The sequence below is a fragment of the Spermophilus citellus genome (genome assembly GCF_964194105.1).
Source record: "Spermophilus citellus genome assembly, chromosome: 6".
Taxonomy (NCBI): Eukaryota; Metazoa; Chordata; class Mammalia; order Rodentia; family Sciuridae; genus Spermophilus; species Spermophilus citellus.
The window spans coordinates 98,491,654-98,504,310 of NC_138187.1; the positions used below are offsets into that span (position 1 = coordinate 98,491,654).

General features: G+C 46.1%; 1 protein-coding gene across 1 annotated transcript in view; it reads left to right on the top strand.

Moving 5' to 3' along the window:
* Positions 1–12,657, top strand: part of GNG4 (G protein subunit gamma 4) — a gene marked incomplete at its 3' end in the record, with an annotated part of 44,474 nt that overhangs the window by 16,845 nt on the left and 14,972 nt on the right. Inside the window, exons 2-3 of the mRNA XM_081300349.1 lie at positions 9,115–9,215; positions 10,337–10,450. Coding sequence (XP_081156475.1) covers positions 10,346–10,450 — 105 coding nt within the window. The 5' untranslated portion in view covers positions 9,115–9,215; positions 10,337–10,345. The remainder of the gene's footprint in view (positions 1–9,114; positions 9,216–10,336; positions 10,451–12,657) is intronic.

Below are 12,657 nucleotides of genomic sequence, written 5' to 3' on the forward strand. Positions count from 1 at the left end.
ATGAGAGTGGAACTAGCATTAAGCAGAAAGGAAGGGCATTCTTGGCAGAGGGAATGGCGCACAGAAAGACCTGGGTGGAGCAGTCCCTCTGCAGCCTCAGCAACTTAACAAGGCCTTGAGCAACTCTGAGAGACCCCGTCTCTAAATGAAATTTAAAAAAAAAAGCGTGTGGATTTTAGAAGAGAAGCAGAACTTGAGAAGTGACCCTAAGGGAGAAGCGCTTCTGTTTCCCCTTACTCTTGTGCTGTTGCCTGAGAGTGGGCCAGGAGCAGAACGGTAGTGTAGACAGCTAGTGCATCGATAGAAACCCTCATATCTGGCCAGAGAACCTGGGAAGGGAGCCCTTGTGGTCATTTTTCCCTTTTTCTCCTTTCTCCCATACCCTTGCCCCAAGGGCAGGCTCCAGGTACAGAACTGCACAGTGGTGGCAGCATCCTGGGCCATATCTCCAAGATAAACCCAGCAAAGAAAACAGGAAAAGGGGCTCTTGTGAACTGGAGAGTGTGGGAGGAGTCCTTGGGGAGAGAGAGTGGGAGAAGTGGATCATCTCATTTTTTCTATGAACCCACAAAAGCCCCAGCCTCGCCCATGAGATGCATGTGCACAGGCTAGATCTAAAGCAGCTGAAGAAAATTTTGAGAATCCATTCAAGATCCACATCAGTACTCAAAGCTTTGAGTAGTACGTGCAGGGAATTGTACGCACTTTAAAAACTTAAGAGAGGTTAGACTCTGACCTAACCACATATGAAAACATACTCCTGAACATCCCATGTGTCAAAGGAGAAATCACAAAGGAAACTAGAAATGTTTTGAGTTGATATCAAAATGTGTGAGTTTCAGTGCTTATGGGGAAATTTTCACCATTAAATGCTATTTTAGAAAAGAAGAAAGGTCTCAAATCAACGACTTCATCTTCCACTTTAAAAAAAGAGAGAAAATTAAACCGAAAGTAAGCAGAGAGAGAGGAACTAATAAAGATAAGAATAGAAATCAGTGAAATTAAGGACAAACAATATTAAAAAATCAATTAAACCTACAGCTAGTTCTTTAACCCATAGCCAGATTGACAAAGAAAGAGAGAAGACAGATTATCAGTATCAGGAATGAAAGAGGAAACATCACTACAGACCCTACATACATAAAAAGAATATTTTCAAAAACTTTACATGAATTCAATAGCTAGATGAAATGGACAAGCCCCAAGGAAGAGACAGCAATCAGACTTATCACAAGAAGAAACAGGAAAATTGAATAGTCCTATTTCTACTAACAAAAGTGAATTCATAGTTAGAAACATTTTACAAAGAAAACTCTAGTCCTAGGTGACTTCACCGGGGAATTTTACCAAACATTTAAGGAAGAATGAGACTAATTCTAATTCCATCCAAATTTTCCAAATAATTGGCAGATTAAAGAAACATATCCCAAATGATTTTCTGAGGCCAGAATTTTTCTAATACCAAACCCCAACAAAACCATTGTAAGAAAGCTAAAGACCAATATTCCTCATGAACATACACAGAAGTGTCCTCAACAGAATATTAACAAACTGTGCCCAGTTATGCGCAAGAGGGGCAAGACATCATCACCAGATGGGGTGGGTCTAAGAAATGAAAGGCAAGAATAGGGCACAAGTGAGTTGGGAGGCTGCAGTAGTCCAGCACCCCTGTGACAGGTGAAAGGTGGGGGCACCAGAGATGAGGCTGAGAAGGAGCAAGAGGCCAGCCCTGGACACCTTACGAGGGGGACGGTTTACAACCCTTCCTCCCCCGCTGCATGAGAAGACAACCTCGTGAGCCAGCTTCCTCTGTTACCCTGGATTGCTGCTGTCACAAACCACCAAACAACCTAAAACAACACAAATTGATTCCATGACAGTTCTAGAGGTCAGAAGTCCAAACGGGACATCAGGGGCTGACCCCAAGGTGTGGCAGAGCTGTGCTCTTTCTGGAGGCTCCAGGAGAGATGCTTTTGCTTGCTCTTTCCAGCTTTCAGAGACTGCTCATGTCCTGGGGTCCCCCTCCTTCAGGGCCAGCAGTGTCACAGCTTTACATCTCTGACACAAGTCTTGTGCTTCCCTCTTTCACTTTTAAGGACAGTCGTGATTACAGTGGGCCTACCAGGATGATTCACGATATGATCCTGCTATATATGCACAAATTGCTGCAGACGCAGTTAGGGCATGGAAGACTTTACAAGGACATGGAGATTTATAAGGTCAATTATCTAGGGTAATACAGGGAGCTAATGAACCTTACGCTGACTTTGTAGATAGGCTTATTCAAACAGCTGCCAAAATTTTTGGGGATACAGAACAAGCAATGCCATTAATAAAACAACTAGCTTATGACCAAGCAAATCGTTGCTGCAGAGAGGTTATTAGACCATGGAGACATGAAGATTTAAACACATATATTAAATTATGTAGAGATATTAATGAACAAGGGCAAGTCTTGGCAGCTGCAGTACAACAGGCTTTAGATGCCAGGCCAAAAACATGCTATAATTGTGAACAAACAGGACATTTTAAAAGGAGTTGCCCCATAGGAGGAGGGTTTAAAAAAACTAGAAATCAAAGGAATAGAATACCGGGTATTTGCCCACGATGCCGTAGAGGGAGACATTGGGCTAATGAATGCCATTCTCAAACCACCATAGAAGGTACTCCCTTATCAAAAAACGGACAAGGATCAGGTATTTACCCACGATATCGTGGAGAAAGGCATCAGGCTTCATTGCCAAAAAACGGACTGGGGGGCCCAATGCTCCGGGGCCCACAACCACAAATATACGGGGCAGTGGAGGAACCCAGCAACACCATCAGGGTGGTGCCCAGGACACATTGTCCATTAAATCCCTCATCAGACAAACCCGAGAGAGCGCAGGGTTGGACATCTGCGCCTCTGCCAGAGCAGTACTAACTCCAGATATGGGAGTTCAAATCATTCCTACAGGAGTAAAAGGACCTCTTCCCCAAGGAACAGTAGGCTTATTATTGGGACGTAGTTCATCTACATTAAAAGGACTTATGATAAGTCCTGGGGTAATCGATCCCAATTATGTAGGTGAAATAAAAATTATAGCTAGTTCTCCAAGAGGTATATCAGTAATTTCACCTGGAGATAGAATAGCACAGTTGTTAATAATACCCAGCCTACATAATAAATTCTCTAGTCGTAGAGTAGAAAGAGGTTCCAGGGGATTAGGCTCCACAGGTGTAGATTGGGCTATGCTGTCTTTAAATTTAGATTCTCACCCAATGCTAAAACTAAATATTCAAGGACATGAGTTTAATGGGCTACTGGATACAGGTGCTGACCTTAGCATCATATCTCGTCAAGAATGGCCAAAACATTGGCCATTACAACAAGCCACTCAAACACTTCGAGGCCTAGGAGTGGCGACTAATCCCCATAGAAGTGCAATGATATTAGATTGGAAGGATCCTGAAGGATATGAAGGAACTATACAGCCATATGTATTGGATCATCTTCCCATAAATTTATGGGGACGAGATGTCCTAGATCAATTAGGTTTGACGTTAACAAATAACATCAATCCTAATGCGCCCACTACTAGGGCTAGACAAGGTTTTAGGAAAGAAAAAAGATTAGGAGAACAACAACAAGGTATAGCAGCACCAATTCAAATAGATCAAGGAACAGACAGAAATGGGTTGGATTTTCAGAAAGGGCCACTGAGACAATCAAAATTACTTGGAAATCAGAAAGACCAGTGTGGGTTCCTCAGTGGCCCCTGACTAAAGAAAAGATACAAGTAGCCCATGATCTGGTCAAACAACAATTAGCGGAAGGACATATACAACCTTCCGTATCCCCCCATAATACTCCCATTTTTGTCATCAAAAAGAAATCTGGTAAATGGAGATTATTGCAAGATTTAAGAGCCATTAATAATGAGATGGTTATTATGGGACCTGCTCAATCAGGGATTCCTCAATTGTCTGCTTTACCAAAAACCTGGCATGTTTTAGCTATAGATATTAAAGATTGTTTTTTTTTTTTTTCGATTCCAATTCATCCCGAGGATAGTCCACGTTTTGCATTTACTATCCCTGCATTAAATCATGAAGGTCCTGATCAGAGATATGAATGGAAACTACTCCCTCAAGGGATGGCTAACAGTCCAACTATGTGTCAAATCTATGTTAATAAAGCAATCCAGCCACTTAGAAATCAAAATCCTGAACTACAAATATTTCACTATATGGATGATGTATTATTAGCACATAAAGATAAAAAACATATTGCTGGAATGTTATGCCACACTTACAAACTTATTAAAAAATTATAATCTAGAGATAGGAATAGATAAAGTACAATTAAATTTTCCAATTAATTATTTAGGAGTTCTATTATCCTCAACCATGGTCCGTCCACCAAAAATTCAAATACGAGTAGATCAACTCAAATTACTTAACGACTTTCAAAAGTTATTGGGAGACATAAATTGGATAAGGCCTTATCTAGGCATACCAACAGGAGAGTTGGGACCTTTATTTGATATTCTAAAAGGTCCATCAGATCCAAATTCACACCGAATGTTAACTCCTAAAGCTAGAAAGGCATTGAAAATTATTGAAACATATATGGAAAATATGCATCTGGATAGAATTGATATAAGTTTGCCTTTATTATTTATTGTACTACCAACAAAAAATATTCCTATGGGAGTGTTTTGGCAAGAAGGTCCATTATTGTGGATACATTTATCTTATTCTCCTAACACTATTCTTACTAGGTATCCTGAGGCTGTAGGACAATTAATACTCAAAGGAATAAGAGCAGCAAAGGGAGTGTTTGGAATTTCTCCCAATAAAATTATTATTCCATATACTATGGATCAAATTGATGAGTTAGCTAATGAGTTAAATACTTGGGCAATAATCATGTGTAAATCTAATGTTTCATTTGATAATCATTTACCATCTAATCCTTTGTTGTCTTTTTGGTCTTCGCATCCTGTAGTTTTTCCTAAAATGACAAGAAAAACACCTATCATGAATGCTCCAAATATATTCACTGATGGGTCTAATAATGGTACAGGAGCAGTAGTTACTCCTGATCAAACTTTTACATTTTTAGTACCCAAACAATCAGCTCAAAAGGTAGAGCTTAATGCAGTTTTACAAGCTTTTGTGATGTTCAAAGATTCTGTATTTAATTTATTTTTTGATAGTCAATATATAGTTAATGCTATTATATCCCTTGAAGATGCTGGTAGTATTTCCCCTTCCTCTACCGTTTTCTCTTTGTTTTCCACTATACAAAGTCTAATCTGGGACAGAAAAGATCCATTCTTTATAGGACATATTAGGGCACATACAGGATTGCCTGGAGCCCTTAGTTTGGGCAATGATTTAACAGATAAAACTACACATGACATACATATTTTCTCTACTCTAGAAGAAGCTACAAATTTTCATAAAAGGTTTCATGTTAATGCTAATACTTTACAAAAGCATTTTAAAATAACTAAGGAACAAGCCAGACATATAATAAAACAATGTCAAAATTGTGTGACCTTTTTACCACAAGTTAATCTTGGAGTCAATCCTAGAGGACTGATACCTAACCATATTTGGTAGATGGACGTCACACACTTGCCAGAATTTGGAAAATTAAAATATTTACGTTACAGTTGATACTTCTTCCAGATTTTTGATGGGCTCCCTTCATGCCGGAGAAAAAACTAAAGATGTTATAGCTCATTGCTTACAAAATTTTGCCACTGTGGGTGTTCCTAAACAGTTAAAAACAGATAATGGTCCTGGTTATACTTCTACCTCTTTTATTTTTTTATTTTTATTTTTTTTAAAGAGAGAGTGATAGAGGGAGAGAGAGAGAGAGAAATTTTTTTTTAATATTTATTTTTTAGTTCTCGGCGGACACATCTTTGTTGGTATGTGGTACTGAGGATCGAACCCGGGCCGCACGCATGCCAGACGAGTGCGCTACCGCTTGAGCCACATCCCCAGCCCAACTTCTACCTCTTTTAAACAATTTTGCTCATCATTTGGTATTACTCATATAACAGGAATCCCATACAATCCACAGGGACAAGGCATAGTTGAAAGAGCTCATCAAACTATTAAAACATACTTATTAAAGCAAAAAGAGGGAATTGGAAAGGGGTATATATCCCCCAAAGATAAACTTAACATAACCCTTTTTACTCTAAACTTTCTAAATTTGGATTCATCAGGACTTAGTGCTTCGGAAAGACATATGTATCCAAAAAATGTACATAAGCCTAAGGTACTTTGGAAAGATATTCTAACAGGACAATGGAAAGGTCCTGACCCAGTGATTGTCTGGAGTCAGGGCTCCGTTTGTGTTTTTCCACAGGGAGAACAGCAGCCGATTTGGATTCCAGAGAGATTAACTAATGCAATTTCTACAGAAAAAGAAGATGATTTGACTCAAATCCATAACAGCTGATATCCAGAACTCCAGCTTGGCTATTCTTACATCTGCGACAGTGATTAACCAGGGTGCTTTTTTCAATATCTATTTTATTATTGCATTTTTTCCACATCATAAAGTTCTATTTTATTTTTGAGCTCATACAAACCTAGGTTAATGTTCTTCTGATCAGTTTTATTTTTTGACTGTGGAGTTTTTAAGCATTGCAATGGAGATTTCACCTAGGTAAAGCTACAAGGCCTTTATTGTCTTATGTGTTGTATGTTATGTGTGCACACTTCTGTTTTGTGTTGTATGTCTGTATGTGTGTATGTCCATATTTCATATATGAGGAGCGCTCATGAAAAAATGGATCCGAATTTTTTTTTATTCATGTGATTTAAATGGTTTAATTTAATCTAGGTAAACAGCTGTTAAGGATTGTTTTTAAAGGTGGTTAACAGATCTGTTTGCTTACTAACTTAAGGATTGTTTTTAAAGGTGGTTAACAGATCTGTTTGTTTACTTTCACCTTTCCTTTTCATTATATTTAATAATTCTGTTCAGGATAATGTCTCTTTAGCATCATTGCCAGAATTCCTATCTCCATCCCAATGCCGGTGAAGACTAAGATAAAACCAAACTACAGCTTCTATGATAGCTATCACAGTAAACTGTATAAACGGATGCATCAATGAATATAACTCAACAAGTAATGCTCAATCAAGGACTCAATTTACTTTGGGAGGAAATGGACATATTGATAGACTCCTCCGCTTTGAACTGCCTGCAGAACTTGCCTGGACTATATATTACTTGTATGCATTGTGAACTATCGTTTGGTGCAGCGAATTGTGGTACTGCTGGCATATCTTTGCTGATGGTGTCACCAGTGACGCAATTTTTCCAAAGGAGCCGTCAATTGGCTTGGTGTCGTGGCATTTCTGTATCCTCCTCCCTTCTACTAGTGATGGTCTAAAATTTGGGGGCCAACAGAGGTGAGGCAAAGAACCTCATCCCCCCACTGGTGCATAGGCCTATCCACGAGTATGGCTGTATGCTGGACCGGTAGTCAGTGACGGGTTGATCCGATTGCAGTGGTATCAACCTAAGACAGGAGGCTGACGCCTAGAGGTCAGTTTTTCCCATGACGGGTAAGAACCATATGTTGAATTGGACAACCTACCAGGCACGGTCCTTAAGCCACATTGCTTGTTGTTTAATTAATCAGAAGGGGGGAGATGCTGAGGGCCATTGCCAAGTAGGAATGACGCATCGAAATTTCCTTGCCAGCGTACCCCATGTTGCTTAGAGGAAGGACTCGTGGAAATGGACTTGCCTTGGACATTCACTGTGACATTGCATGTATGTTTGAGAAAGGTGACCCTGCTCAAGGACCAGGGTGGATCCAGGTTTAGGGTGTATCCTGCAGGTTTTAGGAAGTATCCCGCTCCTTGGGTTTAGGACAATCTGGGTTTAGGGCAGTTCCAGGTTTAAGGTTATTCCTGCTGGGAATAGGGTGTATCCTGCTGCCTGAGTTCCCGTTGAGTTCTGGTGGAATTCAGAAAGTTTTTGGGATTCGAAGCCTGGTGGAGTACGTGAATTTGGGCCCAGAACTTGGATTTCCCCAGAACGTGTGTAGAGGCCGGTGTGAGTTCAGGAATAAAGAATTGCTGTTTGAATCTACTAAGCTGTGAGTGGCTCGTGATCTCATGCCCAGCCAGACTGCGGCACCTGGCTGTAGCACAACCTGCAGTGAGAACTTCCCACAGGGGAGCACCTGTGCTCCTGGAAGTTATCGGCTTTTGCGTCATCGACGGTTGCCCCCTCTAGTCTGTCCCCTCTCCTCGGCTGTTGGAGGACCCCAGTCCTTTCACTTGCTGACAGTGCTCTTGGAAACCTTCCTGCTGTCTGTTTTCAGATCCCAAGTTCCAGGTGCTTGGAGCCTGAGTGGCGGCCTGGTCCCTGGCTCCAGCCAGGTCCCTTGTTTTTGTGGCAAGTTCCTCCAGATCCCCGGAGTGAACGCAGCTGAGCAGGGCACCTAGTGGCACTTGGGAACAAGCCCATCATCTTAAAGTTGGCCATCCTGGAGCGGCTCTGTCAAGGAGGGAGGCAAACAAGGACATTTGTCCCTCTGTGGAGACCTTTGGAGTCACCTGACTTTGTCCCACCTCTATGCTATAAGTGCACTCTGGCTGGAATCAAGTTGTTCCTAATATGTATAAAAATGATAGTCACCAACACCATAGGCAGAATTGTCTCTAGGAAATAGAATTGTGCTGGGTCTTTATCTTCTTTGTTGCAATTTTATTTTCCCACACTGGACATGTATTTGTATAGTAAGAATAAACCTTGTGAACTGCTTCCACTTGTCAGCAGCTGCTAGAGCTAGATCTTCGAGTGACGGGCAGAGGAACAGGGCAGGCGGGTGGGCTGTGGGCCGTCTGGTGAGGCCCCAGTGGCCTTGACCTGCAGATGGAGTCCCAATCTACTGTGTCCTCTCAGGGGTTCTCTCTCTCTGCCTTTAGCCCACAGTCTTCTGAAGGGTTGATCTGAAAGTCCCCACACTCACAGGGAAGCTGCTAAGCTTGGGAGCGAGATGCCATGGGACCAGGACAGTAGGGACACCGGGACCCAGCAAGGAGGCTTTCCTGAGCCTCTACACATACCTCTGGTTGTGCTTCCAGGTGACCCCAAGGCCGGAGCCCTGAGTCAGCCTCCAGCTGACGACTGACTGCTGTCACCACCAGCCAGCGTCCAGGCCTCTCACTGTGCCACCTCTCAGCAGGTAAGGGAGTGGTGACCTGTCCTGTCCTGGTTCGCTCAGGAGCAGGGTGGGGATAATGCTTGCAACAAGGCCAGCTTCTTCCTCCAAGCAGTGCTACTGTCCCCCAAGCACACAGCGGCAGGCCACTGCTGAGCCTGAGTTTGATGAGGGGTGTTGGCCTCCACTCTTCCACAGCTCCCCAGCACGGGGCCTCGTGAGTCAGACCAGCAGCTCTAGGGAAGGAAGCAGTGCCCTGGCGCCACCCCAACTCTGCGCTCCCTGGGTCAGAGCCACAGGTGCACCCCATCAGAGGCCCCATGAAAACTCTCCACCAGGTCCTGGCCGCAGCCCATGCAGCAGGGGCGGGTGTCCCTTGTGCATCTGTTTGCAGTGACGGTCCTCCCTGCTCAGGCCTTAATCCTTGCCTCTCATGGGCGGAGTAACTGATCTGTGCCAGGCAGACACTCACAGTGGGACCGTTGGCTTTGCAGGGTCTTGTCTTAGTCACTGTCATCTTTATGGGACAGGCCAGGAGAATTTCTTCCCCCTCTAGAACAGCAAAGCTATGCTTGGGATGGAGTGTGGGTGGGGTTATTTAGAAACAGACTCCCGACCTGAGGTCTGTGAGCCTCTTGGAGTGACAGCAAATTAAAATCTACAGCAAAGCAGTTTCCCCTCAGAAGTGCCTGTGAGCCGTGTGAGCCAGGGGGAGAGCCTCAGCCAGCCTGCGAAGCCTAGAGTCTGGGTCCTGGATCCACACAGTGGGCTCTGGAACTTCTGGCTATTGGCTTAATTGCTCTGATTTTTGCACTTTTTTTTTTTTTTTTTTTTTTTTTTTTACAAAATAAAAATGAGCACTGTCCTTCCAACCTGATGGGCTGTTAGAGGAGTGACCAGCAAACAGGTGTGATGACTACTGACTTCCAACACACTTCCAGGTCTTACTGGTGGTGACGCCCTAACCAGGGGTCCACCTCTTTGTCCTCACTCTCCCCAGGGCTGAGAAAGTCTCCACACAAGAGCACAGCTTCCCCTTGCCCTTGCTATCCTGAGCATTCCCCTCTCTGTCCTGGGAGGGTTTGTAGTGGGAGGCGGAGAGGCTGGGAGAGCAGCCTCCAGACCTCCCCTGTGCTTGCTTCCAGGGAGGCAGGATGAAGGAAGGCGTGTCCACATCCAACAATAGCACCACCAGCATCTCCCAGGCCCGGCGAGCTGTGGAGCAGCTGAAGATGGAGGCCTGCATGGACCGGGTGAAGGTGAGCGCGTGGGCAGGCGCAGGGCCTTGGCAGGTGCCAATTCGCTTGCATGGAGGCCCCCAAACAGACCCCTGCTCACTTCAGCCTGAGTAACCACGTCCTCCTGCCAACAAGTGAGCAATGGAGTCCAAGGATGAGGTCAGTCCCAGAGTTTCTGCCCCATGCGGTGACTTCGAGGTCAGGCAACTTCACATATTTGGTGACAGGGGCATGCTGGGGGTGCAGCTTGGAGCCATGCCCCTGTGTCAGATGTTCCTGGGGGAGGCTGGGAGTGCTGGCCACTCCCACTGTGAGCTGCTGCTGAGGGCAGGCTACTTCGCTAGGGAGAGCTTCAGCAAGGCGAAGCTTACATCTCCAGAGCCCCGTAGAAGCTGGTCAGAAACCAGCGGAGCTGGTGGCTCTGAAACACAGCTGAGGCTAGAACAGCGTCATGTTCATGGAGTCTGTCAGGACACAAATCCAGGGCTCCTCCTGCTCAGCATCTAGGATTCAGAAATTAGAATCTGCACCAGCAGGCGACTCCTAAGGCCTGTGTTGGCAGAGCCCATACCCTCAGGGCTTCAGCACCGAGCCCTGCCTCACCTGGAGCCCTGCCTCACCCTGCCAGCCCTTGCCTCTGTGAGATAGTCACCCTTCCCCCCAGGGCTTCGGGTACAAGCCATCAGAGGAGGCAGAAAGCCCACACAGAAGGACCTGAAGGTAGCACACCTATAATCCCAGAGGCTCAGGAGGCTGAGGCAGGGGGATCATGAGTTCAAAGCCAGCCTCAGTAACATCAAGGCACTAAGCAACTCAGTGAGACCCTGTCACTAAATAAAATATAAAATAAGGCTGGGGATGGGGCTCCGTGGTGGAGTGCCCCTGAAATCAATTCCTGATATTTCCCCCTGCCCCCCAAAAAAGAAAGACCTGAGGGTGTACTCAGCAGGCGAGGATGGCACTAGGAAGGCAGTTGGTTCAGGTGGAGCCTGATCACGTGGGCGTGTGTCTCACACCACCCAGTGCCAGCCGTACCACAGATCAGATCTGGAATGTCCTCGAGGCCAGTGTGTTAAAGGCTTGGTCCTTGGCTTGCTGCTGTTGGGAAGTCATGGAGCCTTTAGGAGGACCTGGGGGAGGGGAGCATGTCTTCTGGGGGAAGTACGGGGCTCTGGGGTCTCCCCCACCCCGTCTCCTGTGTGCTGGCCATGAGTGAATGACCGCTCTGCCATGTGCATGAGGTGCTGTGTCCCCACCCTGCACAGACACAGTCCCTGGTCCTCGGTGAGAGGAGAGAGCGAGGTTAGCACCCAGAGAGCAGGGAAAGCCCAGGGGTTGGGGGGACTGAAGAATGCCTGCGAGGGCCAGTGCTGGGGGAGTGCAGATGGGCAAGGCCCCTGCCGTGAAGACGAGGACCCTGGTGACAGCGTTCCCAAGCACAGCCCTGCAGGTCCTGGGAAGCCACATTAGCAGGCTGTCTCCACCACAGTGATCAGGGCTGTGGGCAGGGACGGGTTTAGGGCTGACCCTGGAAGAGGAAAGGTCAGCAAACTCATGTGCAGAGAGCCACCCGCTGGACTGGGAGAGGGCTTTGGGCACCTCAGGAGCAGGTGCCATGCACACAGGCACAGGGCTAAGCCACAAAGCCACCGGGTGCGGGTGCGAGGCGAACTACCGGTGGGTGGCAGATCCGCTGGTCAGAGGCCAGGAGGCAGCAGAAGCCCTGAGTAATCGGGAGAGACAAGGGGCAGCGGCTGGGCTGAGCAGAGGGCCAAGGGGCAAATGACCAAGAAAATGAGCAGAACTCATGGAGACTGCAGCAGAGCGGTAGAGCCCTGATGGAGTGCCTGGCCAGGGGACTGGGAGGAGTGGCTGGTGGGGCTGCAGGATGGCCGCCAGGTGGGGGCTCTCCTTCAGCTAGGAGGCTGGGTCTCCCCGTCAGGCCCTCCCTGCCCTTGAGACCCTGAGACACTAAGAGGAGAGGTCCGACGCCATGTCAGAGGCAGGGAGCGTCTGGGAAGCCTGTGCTTTGGGACATGTGGCTGGTCCAGACCCTGGGGACTCCAGGGAGCAGCCAGGGACAGCCACATCACTGTGGAGAAAACCATGTCACTGAGGAGAGGCCACCCTTCAGGCACAGGGCATGATCACCCCTGCCATATCTTCCTTATATAGCCTTCAACATTTTAAAATATCATGGTCAAATGCACAGGTGCATGATGTGTCAT